Source organism: Blennius ocellaris, assembly GCF_963422515.1.
Source record: "Blennius ocellaris genome assembly, chromosome: 3".
In the NCBI taxonomy this organism is placed as follows: domain Eukaryota; kingdom Metazoa; phylum Chordata; class Actinopteri; order Blenniiformes; family Blenniidae; genus Blennius; species Blennius ocellaris.
In genome coordinates this window covers 33,659,423-33,685,322 of record NC_137652.1, presented here as the reverse complement: position 1 = coordinate 33,685,322, position 25,900 = coordinate 33,659,423, and the positions used below count along the sequence as shown (strand labels likewise).

The following is a 25,900-nucleotide window of genomic DNA, read 5'->3' as shown; positions in this document are numbered from 1 at the left end:
TCTGTGAACGTCACTTCCTGTATGTCGCTTCTGTGAATGTCACTTCCTGTGTGTCGCTTCTGTGAACGTCACTTCCTGTGTGTCGCTTCTGTGAACGTCACTTCCTGTGTGTCGCTTCTGTGAACGTCACTTCCTGTGTGTCGCTTCTGTGAACGTCACATCCTGTATGTGGCTTCTGTGAACGTCACTTCTTGTATGTGGCTTCTGTGAACGTCACTTCCTGTATGTGGCTTCTGTGAACGTCACTTCCTGTATGTGGCTTCTGTGAACGTCACTTCCTGTATGTGGCTTCTGTGAACGTCACTTCCTGTATGTGGCTTCTGTGAACGTCACTTCCTGTATGTGGCTTCTGTGAACGTCACTTCCTGTATGTGGCTTCTGTGAACGTCACTTCCTGTATGTGGCTTCTGTGAACGTCACTTCCTGTATGTGGCTTCTGTGAACGTCACTTCCTGTATGTGGCTTCTATGAACGTCACTTCCTGTATGTGGCTTCTGTGAACGTCACTTCCTGTATGTGGCTTCTGTGAACGTCACTTCCTGTGTGTCGCTTCTGTGAACGTCACTTCCTGTATGTGGCTTCTGTGAACGTCACTTCCTGTATGTGGCTTCTGTGAACGTCACTTCCTGTATGTGGCTTCTGTGAACGTCACTTCCTGTGTGTCGCTTCTGTGAACGTCACTTCCTGTATGTGGCTTCTGTGAACGTCACTTCCTGTATGTGGCTTCTGTGAACGTCACTTCCTGTATGTCGCTTCTGTGAACGTCACTTCCTGTATGTGGCTTCTGTGAACGTCACTTCCTGTATGTGGCTTCTGTGAACGTCACTTCCTGTATGTGGCTTCTGTGAACGTCACTTCCTGTGTGTCGCTTCTGTGAACGTCACTTCCTGTGTGTCGCTTCTGTGAACGTCACTTCCTGTATGTGGCTTCTGTGAACGTCACTTCCTGTATGTGGCTTCTGTGAACGTCACTTCCTGTGTGTCGCTTCTGTGAACGTCACTTCCTGTATGTCGCTTCTATGAACGTCACTTCCTGTGTGTCGCTTCTGTGAACGTCACTTCCTGTATGTGGCTTCTGTGAACGTCACTTCCTGTGTGTCGCTTCTGTGAACGTCACTTCCTGTATGTCGCTTCTATGAACGTCACTTCCTGTGTGTCGCTTCTGTGAACGTCACTTCCTGTATGTCGCTTCTATGAACGTCACTTCCTGTATGTCGCTTCTGTGAACGTCACTTCCTGTATGTGGCTTCTGTGAACGTCACTTCCTGTATGTGGCTTCTATGAACGCCATTTCTTTTGTGTCAATTGGCATCATTTCCGGTCAGGCTTCCGCATCGCACCATTTCAAGATGGCGGTAACCGGTAAACGAGTATGGCGGCGCCCGCAACACCGCCATCTTGGATTTCCCCACTGACATCTTTTGTAATTCTCTGACTCGATGCTTCGTTTAAGCCACTTCCGCTTTTCATGACGTCTTGTCCGCGTAAAGCGCAACATGCAAATTGGAGAAGGAGACTGACGGAGGCCAGCGACAGGGAGAGCAAAGAAAACTCGGACTGCAACAATGAATCGATTACATTCGATTCGTTGTGTTGCGCAATTTACGCGTCACTCGGCCGGCGTTCGCTCTCTCGGTAACATCAAAGTTGCAGCGCGGCACTGGATCTATCTGGCTAGCTGCTAGAGCGTGCTCCGGGGGGGACGTCACCGAAGCCGACTGGCATTTGCGATCGGAAACAACACGAAAGTTGCGGCGCGGCTCTGGAGCGAACCAGCGAGCCGCCGGAGCGCGCTCAGATAGGGGGAACAAAACAAAACAACCAGTGCAAAGCAGAGGATGTAAACAACAGCAAAGGATTCATAAGGTCTGCCGCCCCGGCTCACATTATTGTTGAACATCACATATCTGTGGAGCTGTGAAGTTTAAATTTACAGGTTATTATAGCAATATTTGACCAGTCTGGTCACTCAGGATGAACCTGGACTGTTCGTGGTCCATGAAGTACATTAAATATTATTTAATCATTATCTTGTATACATCTTATATACGTATTTATATTGTATACATGTTTGTACTAGTTCAGTTATGTGCTTTGAATTAATCACAACATATTTTATGTTTGGTTCCTTCAATATCAACTGGTCCTACAATTTGAAGTGTTTTTTTGCAGCCCTAGTTACGACTGAAAACAGAAAAGAAAGACATTTTATAAGATACTCACATCAGTCTCTATGAGCTTCAAAGTATTTCACTCATGTTTGTGCACTTGTGCCGTTGCTGTTGGTCACACTAGGTTTTGATTGCACTTGGGCTACAGTCTGCAACATGAACCATCGCAGCACATTCACAGCGAGAGCTGGTGTGTTGTGGAGAGGAACCGGAGAACCAGAGAGCTGAAACACAGACCAGGACGTGTCTCATCCGAGGATCACTTATTATCTCACGTGTCGGTTGAGTTTGGTTATTTGTGTTTCAGTGTGGTCGTCGTGGCAACGATGCGTCAATCCCGTCACCTGTCGGCAGGTGTGGCGTCTGCGTTCGTCCACCAGGTGGCCCTGGAGAGTCTGAGCAAGGAGCAGCGGCTGGCCGTGCTGCGCTGCCTGAGCCGGGAGCTGCATGTGGGCAGAGACGTGAGCCTGGACAGACTGTCCACTCTGAGCGCGGTGCGTCCACCGGCACACTGCTCCGTCTCCAGACCACAGTAGCTTTTACCAGGAGCCACTGACTTCACCGTCGTAACCTCTGCGCTCTGTCTTCACAGGGTTTTGTTTTGGGAGATCTGAGAGCTTGGCTTGTGGAGGCTGGCAGAGCTGCCTGCAAGAGACTCGTCCACACCAGGTGAGACATTCTGCAACACGGAGGACTCCCCACACCAAGAGGGCCTGGGGGTTCAGACACAACCCCTACAGTTCCTTTGGAAGGACACATCGGTGTATCTCAAGTTCTTCTTATTATTAGCACTGTTGTTAAAGTATTGTAAAGGTTTAAAGAGGGTTCCAACACAAACCAGTTGTTTAACTTTGAACGGAATATGGAATATGTGGCCATGTTCACGAACCTCCATATTTCCTTCCGTGACCTTCAAACTAACAAGAATACATTATTAAACTGGTTCTGGACATCTACGTCCAACTTCTAAACTCATGTCTTCTAAACGTGTGTGTTGGACATGAGATGGAAGGATGACCATCAGGAGCTGGTGCAGTTGACATTGTCCTCATTCGTCTCCAGACCCAGCTTCAGGCTGCTGTTTTACTTCAGATTGTTTGGCAGCAGTTCTCAAAACTACCAACTATTTTCACCCATGTTCATGAATTTTTAAGATATACAGTACCAGTCAAAATGTGCTCACACCTTCTCATGTAAATGGTTTCTTTATTTTTCACCATGTGCTGTTTACATTGAATTCATGCTATGGCTCATGCTAGCTCTGTGTGAGAAGGTGATACTCTCCACTGAGTCAAGAGCGCTCCAGATCACGTCTTTAAGACCTCTGGATGACGTGACGTCACAAGTAGATACAATATATTACAAATGTACACTCTAACTATAAGTATATACATCTGAGGCTATAAACAGACTGTAGAACTATCATTATTGTTTGTACAGTACTTACAGTAGTACAGTGTGTGTGTTCAGTCCATGAGTGTCGATGTGGTTCACATGTCAGGAGGCAGAGTTCAGGACTGTGACTCTGTGGAGAAGAAGCTGTTCCAGTTCCTCCGGAGGCTCCTGTAGCAGGAGGGTGGAGAGTGTGTGTGCTGGGTGACGGGGGTCTGGACGGACTTCCTGGCCCTCGTCAGACACCCTCCTGTAGAAGTCCTCTCTGGCAGGAAGTGGTGCAGCAGCGCTACGCTGGGCGGCTCCCACCACCTCTGAAAGACCTCCGGTCCGAGGCAGAGCAGCCCCGTACCAGACTGATGCAGTTGGTCAGGAGGGAGGCTCTGGAGGGTGCAGTGGACTGAAGCAGTTGGTCAGGAGGGAGGCTCTGGAGGGTGCAGTGGACTGGTGCAGGTGGTCAGGAGGGAGGCTCTGGAGGGTGCAGTGGACTGATGCAGGTGGTCAGGAGGCTCTGGAGGGTGCAGTGGTCCGAGGCAGAGCAGCCCCGTACCAGACTGATATAGTTGGTCAGGAGGGAGGCTCTGGAGGGTGCAGTGGACTGGTGCAGGTGGTCAGGAGGGAGGCTCTGGAGGGTGCAGTGGACTGAAGCAGTTGGTCAGGAGGCTCTGGAGGGTGCAGTGGACTGATGCAGGTGGTCAGGAGGCTCTGGAGGGTGCAGTGGACTGAAGCAGTTGGTCAGGAGGGAGGCTCTGGAGGGTGCAGTGGACTGATGCAGTTGGTCAGGAGGCTCTGGAGGGTGCAGTGGACTGGTGCAGGTGGTCAGGAGGCTCTGGAGGGTGCAGTGGACTGAAGCAGTTGGTCAGGAGGCTCTGGAGGGTGCAGTGGACTGAAGCAGTTGGTCAGGAGGAAGGCTCTGGAGGGTGCAGTGGACTGAAGCAGTTGGTCAGGAGGGAGGCTCTGGAGGGTGCAGTGGACTGAAGCAGTTGGTCAGGAGGCTCTGGAGGGTGCAGTGGACTGAAGCAGTTGGTCAGGAGGGAGGCTCTGGAGGGTGCAGTGGACTGGTGCAGGTGGTCTGGAGGGTGCAGTGGACTGGTGCAGGTGGTCAGGAGGGAGGCTCTGGAGGGTGCAGTGGACTGATGCAGGTGGTCAGGAGGCTCTGGAGGGTGCAGTGGTCCGAGGCAGAGCAGCCCCGTACCAGACTGATATAGTTGGTCAGGAGGGAGGCTCTGGAGGGTGCAGTGGACTGGTGCAGGTGGTCAGGAGGCTCTGGAGGGTGCAGTGGACTGGTGCAGGTGGTCAGGAGGGAGGCTCTGGAGGGTGCAGTGGACTGGTGCAGGTGGTACGGAGGGAGGCTCTGGAGGGTGCAGTGGACTGATGCAGGTGGTACGGAGGGAGGCTCTGGAGGGTGCAGTGGACTGATGCAGTTGGTCAGGAGGGAGTCTCTGGAGGGTGCAGTGGACTGGTGCAGGTGGTCAGGAGGCTCTGGAGGGTGCAGTGGACTGAAGCAGTTGGTGAGGAGGGAGGCTCTGGAGGGTTCAGTGGACTGATGCAGGTGGTCAGGAGGCTCTGGAGGGTGCAGTGGACTGATGCAGTTGGTCAGGAGGGAGGCTCTGGAGGGTGCAGTGGACTGATGCAGTTGGTCAGGAGGCTCTGGAGGGTGCAGTGGACTGATGCAGGTGGTCAGGAGGCTCTGGAGGGTGCAGTGGACTGAAGCAGTTGGTCTGGAGGGTGCAGTGGACTGAAGCAGTTGGTCTGGAGGGTGCAGTGGACTGGTGCAGTTGGTCAGGAGGCTCTGGAGGGTGCAGTGGACTGAAGCAGTTGGTCAGGAGGGAGGCTCTGGAGGGTGCAGTGGACTGATGCAGTTGGTCAGGAGGGAGGCTCTGGAGGGTGCAGTGGACTGATGCAGTTGGTGAGGAGGGAGGCTCTGGAGGGTGCAGTGGACTGATGCAGGTGGTCAGGAGGGAGGCTCTGGAGGGTGCAGTGGACTGGTGCAGGTGGTCAGGAGGGAGGCTCTGGAGGGTGCAGTGGACTTATGCAGGTGGTCAGGAGGCTCTGGAGGGTGCAGTGGTCCGATGCAGAGCAGCCCCGTACCAGACTGATATAGTTGGTCAGGAGGGAGGCTCTGGAGGGTGCAGTGGACTGGTGCAGGTGGTCAGGAGGCTCTGGAGGGTGCAGTGGACTGGTGCAGGTGGTCAGGAGGGAGGCTCTGGAGGGTGCAGTGGACTGGTGCAGGTGGTACGGAGGGAGGCTCTGGAGGGTGCAGTGGACTGATGCAGTAGGTCAGGAGGGAGTCTCTGGAGGGTGCAGTGGACTGAAGCAGTTGGTGAGGAGGGAGGCTCTGGAGGGTGCAGTGGACTGATGCAGTTGGTCAGGAGGCTCTGGAGGGTGCAGTGGACTGATGCAGTTGGTCTGGAGGGTGCAGTGGACTGATGCAGTTGGTCTGGAGGGTGCAGTGGACTGAAGCAGTTGGTCTGGAGGCTCTGGAGGGTGCAGTGGACTGAAGCAGTTGTTCAGGAGGGAGGCTCTGGAGGGTGCAGTGGACTGATGCAGTTGGTCAGGAGGCTCTGGAGGGTGCAGTGGACTGATGCAGTTGGTCTGGAGGGTGCAGTGGACTGAAGCAGTTGGTCTGGAGGGTGCAGTGGACTGGTGCAGTTGGCCAGGAGGGAGGCTCTGGAGGGTGCAGTGGACTGAAGCAGTTGGTCAGGAGGGAGGCTCTGGAGGGTGCAGTGGACTGAAGCAGTTGGTCTGGAGGGAGGCTCTGGAGGGTGCAGTGGACTGAAGCAGTTGGTCAGGAGGGAGGCTCTGGAGGGTGCAGTGGACTGATGCAGTTGGTCAGGAGGGAGTCTCTGGAGGGTGCAGTGGACTGATGCAGTTGGTCAGGAGGGAGTCTCTGGAGGGTGCAGTGGACTGATGCAGTTGGTCAGGAGGGAGGCTCTGGAGGGTGCAGTGGACTGATGCAGTTGGTCAGGAGGGAGTCTCTGGAGGGTGCAGTGGACTGAAGCAGTTGGTCAGGAGGGAGTCTCTGGAGGGTGCAGTGGACTGATGCAGTTGGTCAGGAGGGAGTCTCTGGAGGGTGCAGTGGACTGATGCAGTTGGTCAGGAGGGAGGCTCTGGAGGGTGCAGTGGACTGATGCAGTTGGTCAGGAGGGAGGCTCTGGAGGGTGCAGTGGACTGATGCAGTTGGTCAGGAGGGAGGCTCTGGAGGGTGCAGTGGACTGATGCAGTTGGTCAGGAGGCTCTGGAGGGTGCAGTGGACTGATGCAGTTGGTCAGGAGGCTCTGGAGGGTGCAGTGGACTGATGCAGTTGGTCAGGAGGCTCTGGAGGGTGCAGTGGACTGATGCAGTTGGTCAGGAGGGAGGCTCTGGAGGGTGCAGTGGACTGATGCAGTTGGTCAGGAGGCTCTGGAGGGTGCAGTGGACTGATGCAGTTGGTCAGGAGGCTCTGGAGGGTGCAGTGGACTGATGCAGTTGGTCAGGAGGGAGGCTCTGGAGGGTGCAGTGGACTGATGCAGTTGGTCAGGAGGCTCTGGAGGGTGCAGTGGACTGATGCAGTTGGTCAGGAGGCTCTGGAGGGTGCAGTGGACTGATGCAGTTGGTCAGGAGGGAGGCTCTGGAGGGTGCAGTGGACTGATGCAGTTGGTCAGGAGGCTCTGGAGGGTGCAGTGGACTGATGCAGTTGGTCAGGAGGCTCTGGAGGGTGCAGTGGACTGGTGCAGGTGGTCAGGAGGGAGGCTCTGGAGGGTGCAGTGGACTGATGCAGTTGGTCAGGAGGCTCTGGAGGGTGCAGTGGACTGATGCAGTTGGTCAGGAGGCTCTGGAGGGTGCAGTGGACTGATGCAGTTGGTCAGGAGGCTCTGGAGGGTGCAGTGGACTGATGCAGTTGGTCAGGAGGCTCTGGAGGGTGCAGTGGACTGATGCAGGTGGTCAGGAGGCTCTGGAGGGTGCAGTGGACTGAAGCAGTTGGTCTGGAGGCTCTGGAGGGTGCAGTGGACTGATGCAGTTGGTCAGGAGGCTCTGGAGGGTGCAGTGGACTGATGCAGTTGGTCAGGAGGCTCTGGAGGGTGCAGTGGACTGATGCAGTTGGTCAGGAGGCTCTGGAGGGTGCAGTGGACTGAAGCAGTTGGTCTGGAGGCTCTGGAGGGTGCAGTGGACTGATGCAGTTGGTCAGGAGGCTCTGGAGGGTGCAATGGACTGATGCAGTTGGTTAGGGTTACTTGTGAAGTGAAAACCATTTCAGGTGACGACCTCTTGAAGCTCATCAAGAGGATGCAGAGTGTGAAGCAGTAATCAGAGCAAAAGGTGGCGACTTTGAAGAAACTAGAATATAAGGCATATTTTCAGTTGTTTTACACTTTTTTGTTAAGTACATATTTCCACATGTGTTAATTCATAGTTTTGATGCCTTCAGTGTGAATCTACAATGTCAATAGTCATGAAAAGAAAGGAAACTCATTGAATGAGAAGGTGTGTCCAAACTTTTGGTCTGTACTGTATATACACACACACACACACACACACACATTCCCCTTGGTGTGGATGGAGAAGTTGACTGTCTTGTAGGAAGTCCATCAGCTGAGTTGCTCCAACTTTTTCAGGAACCTTCGATGAGACAGGTAAAATGGAGATTGGGCAGTAGTTGGCTATATTGTCATGACACCTGATTTACAAACTGCTTTGACGACTGCTTTTTTCCAGCCAGTTGGAAATGTACAGGACTTAATGGAAAGAGTAATGAGTAATGAGATGAGTCAGTGGTTTTATTGATATTTTGCTGTGTGTTTTGAGAAAAAGAAGTACTCGTATTGTAATTATCATTAGTTTTTCAGTTGGATAATGGTTTAATAATGCCAGCAGTTTGTTCTTCATTTACCACGTTAATATTAAATGTACTTGTTGAGAGTGTTGATTTTGTGTTGTTGAATGTATTTGGTAACACGTTTTTTTAATTCTACCACCAACTTCACAAAATGGCAATTAAATTGATTTGCCAATGTGGCATTGTCACTGATCATCTTGCCATTAATTCTAAGTTCCTAATCATCAGATCAACAAATCTGATGATTTGTTTTGCTAGTTAAGTTATTTAGTTGCCTCCATAAGGAAGTGTTGTTACCTTTTGCATGCTCATATTACAGTTTACTGTAATATGAGCAGCTCTTGAACTACTTTATTTCTTAACTGTTTATAAACTAAGTGATCAGATTGTAGTTTAGAGTTAAGTGATGTCTTCAATGCAGAGTCTTGGCTCTTCATAAGTTGTCTTATTTCATTTTTAGCCATGGTAAGTTGGTTTTCTTTTGTCTAAATTGAATTTGCTTTGTAAATGTTTCTTTAGACTTTATGATAGTTGCAGTTATAGAATTACAACAATCATCTACTTCATATATTGACATGAGCTGCTCCCAGTTTTGATTATTTAAATGTTGTTCAAACTCCACAGTTTTAGATTTAGGAATAATTAATTTTATTTTGTTATCATCAGCACCTCCAAAATACTGTAGTCGCTTTTTTGTAAGTTTCCTTAGAGCGAGAATCATGTTGTGATCTGAAAGACCAGTTACCAGATTCTAAGTTCTAGGTATGCCTTCTGGTTTATTAGCAAATGCCATGTCAAGAAGTGTTTTTTGGTTATCCTGGTATGTCCTTTGATCATTTGTTGGTAGTGGGATTTAGTCATGAGGCTTTTCCACTCTTGCTTGTTATTTTTATCAGACCAGTTAGTATTGAAGTCACTAAAGAATATTGCTTCTCTGTGATCTTCAAGTCGTTTAACCAGATCACTGAGTTCATTCTAAAATGAGGATGTGTGTGAGGGTGGGTTATACTATACTGCAATGTTAAAATTCATTACTGGTGAAAGACATGCATTAACAGCTAGACATTCAAGTCCAACAGCTCTTTGATGTAAATGAGAACACCTCCTCCCTTCCCTGTTTGTCTGTCTTTCTTAAAACAATCTATCATGTTAGTGTCTGTATTTCTGTGTAAGCAGCTCTCTGAGAGACAGAGACAGTCTTGATTTGAGTCCTGTAGTCGAGTAGAGCAGAGCTTTATTCCCCCCCAGAGGGAAACACAACCTTGCAACAGCTCACGGTAAGAAGGTGCAGAATTATAAAATGAAAGAATTAAAAATATGTAAACATATGTAAATCTAAACAGGAGCAAAAAAGAGCACAAGAAAAAGAATAAGTAAAAATAAAAAGTAGCGCAGAGATCTCCTCTCTTTTGGGTAATATGTTTAAATGTCCACTGATGTCCCTTTGGTTGGGTCTTCGTGTCTCAAAGGACTTGTGCATGATTTACAGTTTGGAAGAATTGATGTTGTTTTTGCTTGTGTACAACTCGACTTCCGGGCCTTGTTTCAGTTGCGTGTTCTTTGATAGCTCCTGCTCCCAACACTTTGTGTATGTCCGTCCCACGCAGTGCGGGACCTGACAGGTGGACCATGTGGGGCTGATTGAGGCGGCTCAACTCACCCGGCCTGCCGTATGTGGCTGCAGTGGGGCGAGACCCAGCGTCGTGCTGCTCCTCTGGGTCCGTGCACACGGCCGCCCGCTCAGCGTTGCGTATCCACGCAGCTCTGGTGTCAATGGGCACGGCGGCGGCGGTGCAGCTCCGGTGTCAACCCAGGCGAAGACCGCCATGGTGCGCCGGTCAGGTGTGTGGATCCGTGCAGCTCTATCAGCCGTGCAGGTCCGCAAAACTCCGGAGTCAATCAGAGTGGTGACGGGAGTGGTTCTCCAGTCAGTGCAGATGTTTGGCGGAGCTGAAACGGCATCAGCCGATCTGCCGATCCAAATGTTTGACTGTAGTAGATTGGGCTAACTCAGCTTGTGCTCACCCAGGCGTGGCAAGTTGTTTGACTGTAGTAGGGCCAGGACTAAGGTGAATGTCCCCTGCCAGGGGTAGCAGTGTGAACAGTACTTTAACTGTGTAGCAATGTTAGTTTGACAGTCTTGTTTGCCTTGTTTCTGGTGCTTTTGCACCTCTTGAGGACCAGAGAGAGTTCAGGATGAAATGACCATGTCCAAATAGATGTAACTTTGTGGGTTCACCTTTAGTTGAGTTGGTTGAAATGTTCCTCTTGTTACAAGTCCAGACACACGAAAACACTGGCAGAGTAGAAAAGTAATAGAATGTAGAGGCCAGAAGTGGCGCCCAACCAACCACTCCTGCACTCAGCAGCCATCTTCTAAATGACACCATCCCTGGGGAGAGCCTGTGTTTGACCCCGGGACGTCAGACATGACTCCCTTAGCCAAGACCTGCGGTTTCCTGCCCGTTAAAACGTTTAAAATCAACAATAAAAACTGATCCGGCAGCTTAAAAGCAGAAGAACGGTCGTCAATTAAAATGTGCGGTCGCATCTTGTTAAAAGCTGAAGAAAAGTCAGCAAATAGTAGTCTAGCGTGAGATTTTGGCTTGTCGAGGTGCTTAAAACGTTTGTCCAACATAATCCTCCACACCTTTACCTGCGTGATTAGCAAACTGCAAAGGATCCACTTTTCCAACCACCAAGGACACAAGCTCATCTTTAAAAATCGTCTCAAAGGTTTTCATAACCAGTGATGGTAAAGCAACAGATCTCAACTCACTCAGTTCCTTTGGGTTTTTCTGATTCAGGAACAGGGATTATAGTAGATGTTTTCCATAATACAGGAAGCTGACACTGACCAGCACACATCTGAAACAGTGCACAGGACACACCATTCAGTTGGTCAGCACAGTAATGAAGTGCGACCTACTTCTAATATTAGTTTTTTAAAAAGTGTTTTCCCTGTTCCTGACATATATCTAAGTCACCAAGAGAAACTGTTAGTGTGGTGACCTTAAGAGTGAAGTCACACCTTTCAAACTGAGAAAAAAAAGATTCAAAGTGTGAGACAGCTCAGTATCAGCGACTCCCTTAATGCTGATGTGCTGCTTTGACACACCAACATTCATATTAATGGAAGCCATTGACTTCATGCCTTGCCATGCTGCTCTATGTCACCAGAGCTCAACTGCATTTCTATTTTATTTTTATAATTATACAATAATAACCAACTTTCTAAACTAGAAGCTCGTCTTAAAGATATAAAGGATTGGATGAGCTGTAATTTCCTGCTCCTGAACTCAGATAAAACTGAAATTATTACATTTGAGCCAAAATATCTGCGAGACAAATTATCTAAAGATCCAGTCACACTGGATGGTATTACTTTGACCTGCAGTACCACTGGGAGGAACCTGGGAGGTATTTTGACCAGGATTTATCCTTTAACCCACATTAAACAAATCTGCAGGACTGCCTTTTTTCACCGCCACAGTATTTCCAAAAATAGAAACATGCTGACTCAGCGTGATGCTGAAAAACTAACCCATCATTTATTACTTGGAGAGTAGACTATTGTAACTCCCTATTATCAGGGTGTGTGTGTGTGTGTGTGTGTGTGTGTGTGTGTGTGTGTGTGTGTGTGTGTGTGTGTGTGTGTGTGTGTGTGTGTGTGTGTGTGTGTGTGTGTGTGTGTGTGTGTGTGTGTGTGTGTGTGTGTGTGTGTGTGTGTGTGCAGGGTTGTCTCTTTATACGCCCACACCGAATTGAACCACAGCCATGGAATTGATCAGCTGGTCTCTCAATGTTTTCAACACCACAATCAGGCAAGAGAGAGCCTGCATGTCCTGATGGGACGTCTGCAGCCAGACACACATTGGACTCCTGGCAGAAGTGGAGAATTGTGTGTTTGTCAATCCTTTCCATGGAGGACTTCTACATGATTAGATTCATGATAGCAGGTATGCTGCTGATTGGAGCTGGAGGCTTTCTGATCTATCAAAGTGTAAAGACGCTAGCAGCTGCATTGGGAAGGCTGCCTGTCGTCACTGAGGGACTGTACCGAGCTTTAAATGCTCAGACTCGTGTGATAAACGTGATAAAGTCAAGAGTACGCAAGACGCGAATGTTGAACGTTTACGTGAAACTAGAATCACCTTGGAGAATTGCAAAGTTTGGCTGGAAAGCTACAAATATATGGCCACAATTTGAAGTAGCACGAAGACCGGAAACACTCAAGGTTGAGAATAATCTTATCTACATTGGGATTCCTTCAGACTTCCAGACGCCAAGGCTGGTTTGTTTTTCATTTTCTCCTGGATGTGTTTGTTGAAACCTTCTCCTGATCACTCCTCACACCTGCCCTGCTGGGAACTGTCAGTTTGTTCCTAATTAAACCCGTGCTCCCCAGAGCACAGCTTGTGTTTCTCCTCTCGTCACCGCTTGTTGTCTCTCTTCTCCCAAAGCTTCACGTGAAATTCCGTTGTACTTGTACAATGACAATATAGTACATTCTGATTCTGATTCTCTAAAAGGTTTTTTTGATCAGAAGACCTTTGAGGCTTGTTTCTACACTGACTCAAGTGGTCTCATTGCAGTTTCTCCAGTTTGCCCCCAACAGGTAATACAGTAAGATAATACAGTAGGACAAGTGGGAGGAAATTACAGTGTGCATACATTTCCTGGCTGCTTCCAAGGACAGGCAAGGTCTAATATGTCTGAAGTTAATCAAGTTATATAGATAAGTGGAGCAAAGAAGTGAGGGAGATGACAGACTTTCTTCACTTCTGCATGTGTGGAGACGCATCTTATGGTTAGAAAACCATTAAAAAGTTAATTTTGCTTAATATGACCTCTTTAAAGTAACAATGAACTGTCACTTCTCTTTACTTAGCGAAGTGGTGACTGCCATAATAGGAATTCTAGCAGTTGTGAAATAGGTGGTGAGCTGTGTAGCAACCTGCCGTCTGCAGCTGGACGGACGGTCCCAGCCCCGTTGAGAAGGCAGGAAGTCCACACATGAACCGTGACCAGGCTCAGCTGTAAAGAGAAGCCTTTCAGGTGACGCCCTCATGAAGCTCACTGGGAGAAAGCCGAGGGTCTGCAGTGAGGTCAATCAAGCAAAGGGTGGCTAGTTTGAAGATTCTAAAATATAAAACATGTTTTGGGTTATTTCTTTTTCTTACCACATATTTCCATGTGTTCATTTAAAGTTGTGGTGCCTTCAGAGACACTGTAAAATATCACTAGTCCTGAAAATAAAGAAAAGACTTTGAATGAGAAGGTATGTCCAAACCTTAGACTGGCAGTGTGCAATTTGGCTCACATTCTTACTCAATACTGGTGAAATATCACTATATAGGTGTGAATATAGGCATGAGTGTAATTTCCTGAAAATGTGCCTGACAAAAGTGAGGTTGGTCTAATATTCTGGGGTCTAAGGAAAAGGTCCACGCTCTTCTTAGTCTTTTAAATGTCAGTAAACAATCTGATCCAGTTTGTTTCTCACAAAGAGGTTAAAATCTCCCTGACATCCAGATAACTGATAAATAGAGCAATACAGTGATCACCTGGAGAAAAGTGGCTCAATAATTAAAGTAATCATTTCCCAGGAGGAGTTATGAGGATCATTTTAATCTCCAAATCTCCATCCATCCATCTTCTATCCCTTATCTTGTTCAGAGTCACAAGGTGCTGCAGCTGATCTTGGCTCACATTTTAATCTGATAGTGATCAATTCAGCTGAGATGATAACTGTCAAGCTGTTAAACAATAGTCATTGAGAGCAATGGAAGAAGATGAAGAGCACAAAAAGTGTTCATTTGTTAGGATTTGAAACAAGTGCTTATTATATATCAGAGGTTCTTTTCAGGAGAACGTGAAGGTTAGTCTCACAATGAACACTAATGTCACTGTTGTGCAGTGGTGGACAGACGCAGGACCACTTGTGCTGCAGCGGAGTAACCATCCTGAACCAGGACTTCCTTTCTGCCTTGGATGTCCTCCAGCACGCCCAGTCCACAGCCATCGGAGCCCCAAAGGTGACGCCACGACCAGCACTTCTGCACAATGAGCAGCTAGGAAGGCTTTGCTTGGTGTTGGATTTGTTCTACAGCTGTGGTCTCTACCTCTCAGGTCACATTTCTCTCATTTATCTAGCACATGTCAGTGCTTTAATGCAAACCTGTATCCATGTGCATCACACTACAGTAATCCTCCAGTGCACACTTCTCTTCAGGACTTCAGAGATGTTCAGCTCATCTACCATTCTGAGGACCCTCCTGATCTGATCAAACTATTTCAGATTAAAAGTATTTTTCTGAACAAACTGCTTAAAATAGATGATAATGTCCATCTGTCAGCATAGGAAGTCTCTCCTCTTTCCTGCTGCAGCAAAGATGAGGTTGATTTCTGAGAGCCTCAGATGAAAGCCTGCAGTGCCACGGAAAGAAACATAACTCAGAACTATTTCTTCTTGACAACTTACTTTCAAAACTTCTTGAAGTCAAAGCAGTGACTTTTTTTTAAGATAAACTGTAGATGTGCTGGACAGAAGACACATCTACTGTGTCAGAAAAACAAGAGTAGAAGTGGACCTGTCAGAGGGTCTAGGATCCCGGGGCAGCGAGGGTCCAGGCGACGGGAGCCATGAGGGTCCAGGATCCCGGGGCAGCGAGGAGCCACCTGTTGGGAGGGTTCGGGGCAGAGGGTCCAGGATCCCAGGGCAGCGAGGAGCCACCTGTTGGGAGGGTTCGGGGCAGAGGGTCCAGGATCCCGGGGCAGCGAGGAGCCTCCTGTTGGGAGGGTTCGGGGCAGAGGGTCCAGGATCCCGGGGCAGCGAGGAGCCACCTGTTGGGAGGGTTCGGGGCAGAGGGTCCAGGATTCCGGGGCAGCGAGGAGCCACCTGTTGGAAGGGTTCGGGACAGAGGGTCCAGGATCCCGGGGCAGCGAGGAGCCACCTGTTGGGAGGGTTCGGGGCAGAGGGTCCAGGATCCCGGGGCAGCGAGGAGCCACCTGTTGGAAGGGTTCGGGACAGAGGGTCCAGGATCCCGGGGCAGCGAGGAGCCACGTGCCAGTGACTCGTGGGAGTTGGAGACCACTCATAGAAGAGTTGGTTCTGTTCTGGTCACATTGACACAGCTGGTGGTCTATTGTGTGTGGGGCAGATTCCCAGTGTGCGGTGGGATGATGTTGGGGGGCTCCACCATGTGAAGAAAGAGATCCTGGACACCATCCGGCTGCCTCTGCAGCATCCGGAGCTCCTGGCTCTCGGTCTCAACCGGACGGGGGTCCTGCTGTATGGACCACCAGGGACAGGCAAGACGCTTCTGGCCAAGGCGGTGGCGACTGAGTGCTCCATGACCTTCCTCAGGTACAGCTCTCTAAAGGTGGTTTGGATTATTGTTTTTGAAAACTCCAGAATATCAAGTCATTATTTTAGTTTGGTTTACATACTTCAGATCTTCTCAGCCTCTTCAGGAACCTTGTCGCACGTGTGTCTTTATTGTATTTGTAACAAATGAAGGAATGGGCAGGCAGCACAGAAAACAGTGAAACCAAATTAAATGGTGTCGATATAAAACCTGCTGCCGCGGCAACAGACATGAACAAATACTTCATCACCTCTGTTAATGAAATTGCTCTGACGTTTTCTCCATCTGACTGCACCACCCTAATCCTGCAGTCTTTGATATTGAAAAAGTATCTAACACAGAAGTGCTTAACATCATCAACGCCCTAAAATGCTCAAAATCCAAAGATGCCTTTGGAATTAACACATTTTAAAAAAATACATAAATAGTCTTTAGCTTAATCTTTTTAATTTCAATAACTTCATTTTAAAGAATCCTGTCTTATATTTAAGGTTTTACACGGACTTGCTCCTCCTCCACTAAAGGGTTTAATTGAACCTCAGGCGGTGAGGGGAGTGGGCCCCAGGGCCACTGCTGGCCGGGCCGGGAGCCACAGACGTACCTCTTTGGGCCCCAGGGCCACTGCTGGCCGGGCCGGGAGCCACAGACGTACCTCTTTGGGCCCCAGGGCCACTGCTGGCCGGGCCGGGAGCCACAGACGTACCTCTTTGGGCCCCAGGGCCACTGCTGGCCGGGGCGGGAGCCACAGACGTACCTCTTTGGGCCCCAGGGCCACTGCTGGCCGGGCCGGGAGCCACAGACGTACCTCTTTGGGCCCCAGGGCCACTGCTGGCCGGGCCGGAAGCCACAGACGTACCTCTTTGGGCCCCAGGGCCACTGCTGGCCGGGCCGGGAGCCACAGACGTACCTCTTTGACGCAATGTGCTGTCTGCCAGAGGGAGTCACTATCAGAACAGTCTTGTGTTCACTCGAAGAGAAAAGTCAACTTTTAAAGTGTGGATGGAAGAGAGCCGTGTGTGAACACTTTGAACGGTCTGCTATCTAATTTATAGTATGTGATGTTTGTAAATGTACTTTTGATTTGATGTTTCCTGTATCTTGTGACCTACCTCGGGACAACAGATGGAAACTAGCTTTTTTGCTACAATCTGGCATATTCACACTGTTTTACAGATATTCATTAATATGCAATGTCCATCTCAAATAAACTAATAAATAAACAACATTTGCGCTGTCAGGAAAAGTGGTGCTGTGCGCCACCTGACAGAAGGAAGTGGACCTGCACGTGTGTAGGAATCAATGTGTGATTTCTACAACACAACAACAATTTGTTGTTTTGAGTGGCATTGCTATGACGGCCACTTTGTATTTCCTGGATGGGTTTAAATGTGTCTGTGTTCGTTTTCAGCGTTAAAGGTCCGGAGCTCATCAACAAATATGTTGGTCAGAGTGAAGAAAACATCAGAGAAGGTATGTGCATCTTGGTTTTCACTTTCATCAGCTGATCTGATGTGGGTGTGTCTTCATGGTGCACACCAGGATAGAAGTGCTTCAGAGCTCAGAGGAGGACCCGACACAGAACTGAATGATCATCATGTCCCTGAGATCTGTTGTTGTTGTTGACATCCTCTGCTTTGCACTAGTTGTTTAGTTCACTTTCATTTCTGCAGCCACAGAGCTGCAGCTGCAACTTCCGTGTTGGTTCCAAGAGAGAGAACGTGGCCCGGAGCGGCTCCGACGTCACAAGGCCGGTCGCCGCCGGATGTTACGTGTTGGGACAGAGATGGCTAACGTGATGCTCGGAGCAGCTCCGGTGTGGGCGTGGTCCGAGTCTGATCATCACGTTGCAGGGGACTCGGTAGAGCATCTTCTCCCGAGGCCCAGGCTCCATCCTGCCCCCTCTGCTCTTTATGGACCAACATGAAAGTTACAAGCAACAAAAAAACCAAAACAACCAGTGCAAAGTTGAATGTTAATAGCAGAGGATTCATCCAGCCCACCTATTAAAATATTGAGGGTGTCGTAAATCACTGACCAATCAGCAGACGGCTCCTCAAGATCAGACCCGTTCTCTGGTCCTGGTCCCCTGAAGGGAGGCAGAAGAGTGTCCACCTTTAGAGCACTTGTTTCCGGAAAATCACAAATTCTTGCGATGGAAACCCGAACCATACCATTCCATTGCTACACTTTTTGTGCGGTGGAAACGGGGCTTACGCTCTTCGGAGATGAGGATCAAAATGTGGGGCAGAACGTATCTGAGCAGGAAACATGAGCAATAGAGCCTCAATCGAAATGAGCATGTTCACACAGCCAGTGATTCAGCTGAGCTGCAGAACAGCAAGGAAATATTCATGGTGGCAAACCTGTGAACTGCTCATTTCCTTTCAAGTGGATGCAGGAATGTAAAAGGTCATTTGAACTGAACTCTCACCACACCTCCTGCCAGCATTTCACACTGAACCTTTGACAGTTTTCTAGATCAGGAAACACTCTCTCCTTGCTCTCAAGACAATGCATGAACACAATCATTGAATTATCAGAATGGCTGATCACAATTAAATCTGTTCTTCAAACATGGCAGTGACACTTGCCTTGAGGGAACGGATGACATTTGGAAAGTTGACTGAGGGCATGTTAAAGTTCTCCCAGTTAATTGACTCTAAACAAGATCCTCTATAGTGACACTACTCATGTGAGCACACTGAATACCATGTGTAATAACAGAGCTTTTACATACAGCCTCTCTTGATACTCAACCACTCACTATCTCACTCTGACCACCACCAACCACTCTCTCTCTCTCTCTCTCTCTGACCACCACCAATCACTCTCTCTCTCTCACTCTGACCACCACCAACCACTCTCTCTCTCTCACTCTCTGACCACCACCAACCACTCTCTCTCTCTCACTCTCTGACCACCACCAACCACTCTCTCTCTCTGACCACCACAACCACTCTCTCTCTCTCACTCTGACAACCACCAACCAATCTCTCTCTCTCACTCTGACCACCACCAACCACTCTCTCTCTCTCACTCTGACCACCACCAACCACTCTCTCTCTCTCACTCTGACCACCACCAACCACTCTCTCTCTCTCACTCTCTGACCACCACCAACCACTCTCTCTCTCTCACTCTGACCACCACCAACCACTCTCTCTCTCTCACTCTCTGACCACCACCAACCACTCTCTCTCTCTGACCACCACCAACCACTCTCTCTCTCTCTGACCACCACCAACCACTCTCTCTCTCTCACTCTCTGACCACCACCAACCACTCTCTCTCTCTCACTCTGACCACAACCAACCACTCTCTCTCTCTCACTCTCTGACCACCACCAACCACTCTGTCTCTCTCACTCTCTGACCACCACCAACCACTCTCTCTCTCTCACTCTGACCACCACCAACCACTCTCTCTCTCTCTCTCACTCTGACCACCACCAACCACTCTCTCTCTCACTCTCTGACCACCACCAACCACTCTCTCTCTCTCTCTCTGACCACCACCAACCACTCTCTCTCTCTCTCTGACCACCACCAACCACTCTCTCTCTCTCTCTCTCTCTCTGACCACCACAACCACTCTCTCTCTCTCTCGCTGACCACCACCAACCACTCTCTCTCTCTCTGACCACCACCAACCACTCTCTCTCTCTAACCACCACCAACCACTCTCTCTCTCTGACCACCACCAACCACTCTCTCTCTCACCCTCTGACCACCACCAACCACTCTCTCTCTCACTCTGACCACCACCAACCACTCTCTCTCTCACCCTCTGACCACCACCAACCACTCTCTCTCTCTCTGACCACCACCAACCACTCACTCTCTCACCCTCTGACCACCACCAACCACTCACTCTCTCACCCTCTGACCACCACCAACCACTCTATCTCTCTCTCTCTCTCTCTCTCTGACCACCACCAACCATTCTCTCTCTCTCTCTCTGACCACCACCAACCACTCTCTCTCTCTCACTCTGACCACCACCAACCACTCTCTCTCTCACTCTGACCACCACCAACCACTCTCTCTCTCTCTGACCACCACCAACCACTCTCTCTCTCTCACTCTGACCACCACCAACCACTCTCTCTCACTCTGACCACCACCAACCACTCTCTCTCTCACTCTGACCACCACCAACCACTCTCTCTCTCTCTGACCACCACCAACCACTCTCTCTCTCTCACTCTGACCACCACCAACCACTCTCTCTCACTCTGACCACCACCAACCACTCTCTCTCTCACTCTGACCACCACCAACCACTCTTTCTCTCACCCTCTGACCACCACCAACCACTCTCTCTCACCCTCTGACCACCACCAACCACTCTCTCTCTCTCTGACCACCACCAACCACTCTCTCTCTCACTCTGACCACCACCAACCACTCTCTCTCTCTCTCTCTGACCACCACCAACCACTCTCTCTCTCTCTCTCTCTCTCTCTCTCTGACCACCACCAACCACTCTCTCTCTCACTCTGACCACCACCAACCACTCTCTCTCTCTGACCACGACCAACCACTCTCTCTCTCACTCTGACCACCACCAACCACTCTCTCTCTCTGACCACCACCAACCACTCTCTCTCACTCTGACCACCACCAACCACTCTCTCTCTCACTCTGACCACCACCAACCACTCTCTCTCTCTCTCTATCTCGCTCTGACCACCACCAACCACTCTCTCTCTCTCTCTGACCACCACCAACCACTCTCTCTCTCTGACCACCACCAACCACTCTCTCTCTCACTCTGACCACCACCAACACCTCTCACTCTCTCTCTCTCTCACTCTGACCACCACCAACCACTCTCTCTCTCTCTCTATCTCGCTCTGACCACCACCAACCACTCTCTCTCTCTCACTCTGACCACCACCAACCACTCTCTCTCTCACTCTGACCACCACCAACCACTCTCTCTCTCTCTCTGACCACCACCAACCAGTCTGTCTCTCTCTCTCTGACCACCACCAACCACTCTCTCTCTCTCTCTCTCTGACCACCACCAACCACTCTCTCTCTCACTCTGACCACCACCAACCACTCTCTCTCTCTCTCTCTCTCTCTCTGACCACCACCAACCACTCTCTCTCTCTCTCCCTCTGACCACCACCAACCACTCTCTCTCTCTCTCTCTCTCTCTGACCACCACCAACCACTCTCTCTCTCTCTCTCTGACCACCACCAACCACTCTCTCTCTCACTCTGACCACCACCAACCACTCTCTCTCTCTGACCACCACCAACCACTCTCTCTCTCACTCTGACCACCACCAACCACTCTCTCTCTCTCTCTGACCACCACCAACCACTCTCTCTCTCTCTCTGACCACCACCAACCACTCTCTCTCTCTCTCTCTGACCACCACCAACCAGTCTCTCGCTCTCTCTCTGACCACCACCAACCACTCTCTCTCTCTCTCTCTCTGACCACCACCAACCACTCTCTCTCTCACTCTGACCACCACCAACCACTCTCTCTCTCTGACCACCACCAACCACTCTCTCTCTCACTCTGACCACCACCAACCACTCTCTCTCTCTGACCACCACCAACCACTCTCTCTCTCACTCTGACCACCACCAACCACTCTCTCTCTCACTCTGACCACCACCAACCACTCTCTCTCTCACTCTGACCACCACCAACCACTCTCTCTCTCTGACCACCACCAACCACTCTCTCTCTCACTCTGACCACCACCAACCACTCTCTCTCTCTGACCACCACCAACCACTCTCTCTCTCACTCTGACCACCACCAACCACTCTCTCTCTCACTCTGACCACCACCAACCTCTCTCTCTCTCTCTCTCTCTCTCTCACTCTGACCACCACCAACCACTCTCTCTCTCTCTCTCTCTCTATCTCGCTCTGACCACCACCAACCACTCTCTCTCTCTCTCTCTGACCACCACCAACCACTCTCTCTCTCACTCTGACCACCACCAACCACTCTCTCTCTCTGACCACCACCAACCACTCTCTCTCTCTCTCTCTGACCACCACCAACCACTCTCTCTCTCTCTCTGACCACCACCAACCACTCTCTCTCTCACTCTGACCACCACCAACCACTCTCTCTCTCTGACCACGACCAACCACTCTCTCTCTCACTCTGACCACCACCAACCACTCTCTCTCTCTGACCACCACCAACCACTCTCTCTCACTCTGACCACCACCAACCACTCTCTCTCTCACTCTGACCACCACCAACCACTCTCTCTCTCTCTCTATCTCGCTCTGACCACCACCAACCACTCTCACTCTCTGACCACCACCAACCACTCTCTCTCTCACTCTGACCACCACCAACCACTCTCTCTCTCACTCTGACCACCACCAACCTCTCTCTCTCTCTCTCTCTCACTCTGACCACCACCAACCACTCTCTCTCTCTCTCTATCTCGCTCTGACCACCACCAACCACTCTCTCTCTCTGACCACCACCAACCACTCTCTCTCTCACTCTGACCACCACCAACCACTCTCTCTCTCACTCTGACCACCACCAACCACTCTCTCTCTCTCTCTCTCTCTCTCTCTCTCACTCTGACCACCACCAACCTCTCTCTATCTCTCTCTATCTCGCTCTGACCACCACCAACCACTCTCTCTCTCTGACCACCACCAACCACCCTCTCTCTCTCTCTCTCTCTGACCACCACCAACCACTCTCTCTCTCTCACTCTGACCACCACCAACCAATCTCTCTCTCTCTCTCTGACCACCACCAACCACTCTCTCTCTCTGACCACCACCAACCACTCTCTCTCTCTCTCTCTCTCTCTGACCACCACCAACCACTCTCTCTCTCTCTCTCTGACCACCACCAACCACTCTCTCTCTCTCACTCTGACCACCACCAACCACTCTCTCTCTCTCACTCTGACCACCACCAACCACTCTCTCTCTCTGACCACCACCAACCACTCTCTCTCTCTCTCTCTCTCTCTGACCACCACCAACCACTCTCTCTCTCTCTCTCTGACCACCACCAACCACTCTCTCTCTCTCTCTCTCACTCTGACCACCACCAACCACTCTCTCTCTCTCACTCTGACCACCACCAACCACTCTCTCTCTCTCTCTGACCACCACCAACCACTCTCTCTCTCACTCTGACCACCACCAACCACTCTCTCTCTCTCTCTGACCAGCACCAGCCAGTCTCTCTCTCTCTCTCTGACCACCACCAACCACTCTCTCTCTCTCACTCTGACCACCACCAACCACTCTCTCTCTCTCACTCTGACCACCACCAACCACTCTCTCTCTCACTCTGACCACCACCAACCACTCTCTCTCTCTCTCTGACCAGCACCAGCCAGTCTCTCTCTCTCTCTCTGACCACCACCAACCACTCTCTCTCTCTCACTCTGACCACCACCAACCACTCTCTCTCTCTCACTCTGACCACCACCAACCACTCTCTCTCTCTCACTCTGACCACCACCAACCACTCTCTCTCTCTCTCTCTCTGACCACCACCAACCACTCTCTCTCACTCTGACCACCACCAACCACTCACTCTCTCTCACTCTAACCACCACCAACCACTCTCTCTCTCTCTCTCTGACCACCACCAACCACTCTCTCTCTCTCACTCTCTGACCACCACCAACCACTCTCTCTCTCACTCTGACCACCACCAACCACTCTCTCTCTCTGACCACCACCAACCACTCTCTCTCTCTCTCTGACCACCACCAACCACTCACTCTCTCTCTCTCTGACCACCACCAACCACTCTCTCTCTCACCCTCTGACCACCACCAACCACTCTCTCTCTCACCCTCTGACCACCACCAACCACTCTCTCTCACCCTCTGACCACCACCAACCACTCTCTCTCTCACCCTCTGACCACCACCAACCACTCTCTCTCTCACCCTCTGACCACCACCAACCACTCTCTCTCACCCTCTGACCACCACCAACCACTCTCTCTCTCTCACTCTGACCACCACCAACCACTCTCTCTCTCACCCTCTGACCACCACCAACCACTCTCTCTCTCTCTCTCTGACCACCACCAACCACTCTCTCTCTCTCACTCTGACCACCACCAACCACTCTCTCTCTCACCCTCTGACCACCACCAACCACTCTCTCTCTCACCCTCTGACCACCACCAACCACTCTCTCTCTCTCTCTCTCTCTCTCTCTCTCTCTGACCACCACCAACCACTCTCTCTCTCTCTCTCTGACCACCACCAACCACTCTCTCTCTCTCTCTCTCTGACCACCACCAACCACTCTCTCTCTCACTACATTCAAAAGCATCCTGACATTTAGCGTCCTGGGGTGTGTGTTCTGTACTGGTGTGTGTGTAGCATCCTGGTGTGTGTAGCATCGTGGTGTGTGTGGTCCTGATGTGTGTGTGTGTAGCATCGTGGTGTGTGTAGCATCCTGGTGTGTGTAGCATCGTGGTGTGTGTAGCATCGTGGTGTGTGTGGTCCTGATGTGTGTGTAGCATCCTGGTGTGTGTGGTCCTGATGTGTGTGTAGCATCCTGGTGTGTGTGGTCCTGATGTGTGTGTGTAGCATCCTGGTGTGTGTAGCATCGTGGTGTGTGTGGTCCTGATGTGTGTGTAGCATCCTGGTGTGTGTGGTCCTGATGTGTGTGTAGCATCCTGGTGTGTGTGGTCCTGATGTGTGTGTGTAGCATCCTGGTGTGTGTAGCATCCTGGTGTGTGTAGCATCGTGGTGTGTGTAGCATCGTGGTGTGTGTGGTCCTGATGTGTGTGTAGCATCCTGGTGTGTGTGGTCCTGATGTGTGTGTGTAGCATCCTGGTGTGTGTGGTCCCAATGTGTGTGTGTAGCATCGTGGTGTGTGTAGCATCCTGGTGTGTGTGGTCCTGATGTGTGTGTGTAGCATCGTGGTGTGTGCGGTCCTGATGTGTGTGTAGCATCCTGGTGTGTGTAGCATCGTGGTGTGTGTGGTCCTGATGTGTGTGTGTAGCATCGTGGTGTGTGTAGCATCCTGGTGTGTGTGGTCCTGATGTGTGTGTGTAGCATCATGGTGTGTGTGGTCCTGATGTGTGTGTGTAGCATCCTGGTGTGTGTAGCATCCTGGTGTGTGTGGTCCTGATGTGTGTGTGTAGCATCGTGGTGTGTGTGGTCCTGATGTGGGTGTGTAGCATCGTGGTGTGTGTGGTCCTGATGTGTGTGTGTAGCATCGTGGTTTGTGTAGCATCCTGGTGTGTGTGGTCCTGATGTGTGTGTGTAGCATCGTGGTGTGTGCAGTCCTGATGTGTGTGTAGCATCGTGGTGTGTGTAGCATCCTGGTGTGTGTGGTCCTGATGTGTGTGTGTAGCATCCTGGTGTGTGCGGTCCTGATGTGTGTGTAGCATCGTGGTGTGTGTGTGTAGCATCGTGGTGTGTGTGGTCCTGATGTGTGTGTGTAGCATCGTGGTGTGTGTAGCATCCTGGTGTGTGTGTGTAGCATCGTGGTGTGTGTGGTCCTGATGTGTGTGTGTAGCATCGTGGTGTGTGTAGCATCGTGGTGTGTGTGGTCCTGATGTGTGTGTGTAGCATCGTGGTGTGTGTAGCATCGTGGTGTGTGTGGTCCTGATGTGTGTGTGTAGCATCGTGGTGTGTGTGGTCCTGATGTGTGTGTGTAGCATCGTGGTGTGTGTGGTCCTGATGTGTGTGTGTAGCATCGTGGTGTGTGTAGCATCGTGGTGTGTGTGGTCCTGATGTGTGTGTGTAGCATCCTGGTGTGTGTGGTCCTGATGTGTGTGTGTAGCATCCTGGTGTGTGTGGTCCTGATGTGTGTGTGTAGCATCCTGGTGTGTGTGGTCCTGATGTGTGTGTGTAGCATCCTGGTGTGTGTGGTCCTGATGTGTGTGTGTAGCATCGTGGTGTGTGTAGCATCCTGGTGTGTGTGGTCCTGATGTGCGTGTGTAGCATCGTGGTGTGTGCGGTCCTGATGTGTGTGTGTAGCATCGTGGTGTGTGTAGCATCCTGGTGTGTGTGGTCCTGATGTGCGTGTGTAGCATCGTGGTGTGTGCGGTCCTGATGTGTGTGTGTAGCATCGATGTGTGTGTAGCATCGTGGTGTGTGTGGTCCTGATGTGTGTGTGTAGCATCGTGGTGTGTGTAGCATCCTGGTGTGTGTGGTCC

General features: G+C 50.5%; 1 protein-coding gene across 1 annotated transcript in view; it reads left to right on the top strand.

The window, feature by feature from the left end:
- pex6 (peroxisomal biogenesis factor 6) overlaps window positions 1-25,900 on the top strand; it is a gene marked incomplete at its 5' end in the record, with an annotated part of 83,150 nt that overhangs the window by 39,305 nt on the left and 17,945 nt on the right. Inside the window, 5 exons of the mRNA XM_080516866.1 lie at window positions 2,478-2,664; window positions 2,763-2,839; window positions 14,299-14,416; window positions 15,542-15,747; window positions 17,157-17,218. Of these exons, the coding sequence (XP_080372992.1) occupies window positions 2,478-2,664; window positions 2,763-2,839; window positions 14,299-14,416; window positions 15,542-15,747; window positions 17,157-17,218 (650 nt within the window). The remainder of the gene's footprint in view (window positions 1-2,477; window positions 2,665-2,762; window positions 2,840-14,298; window positions 14,417-15,541; window positions 15,748-17,156; window positions 17,219-25,900) is intronic.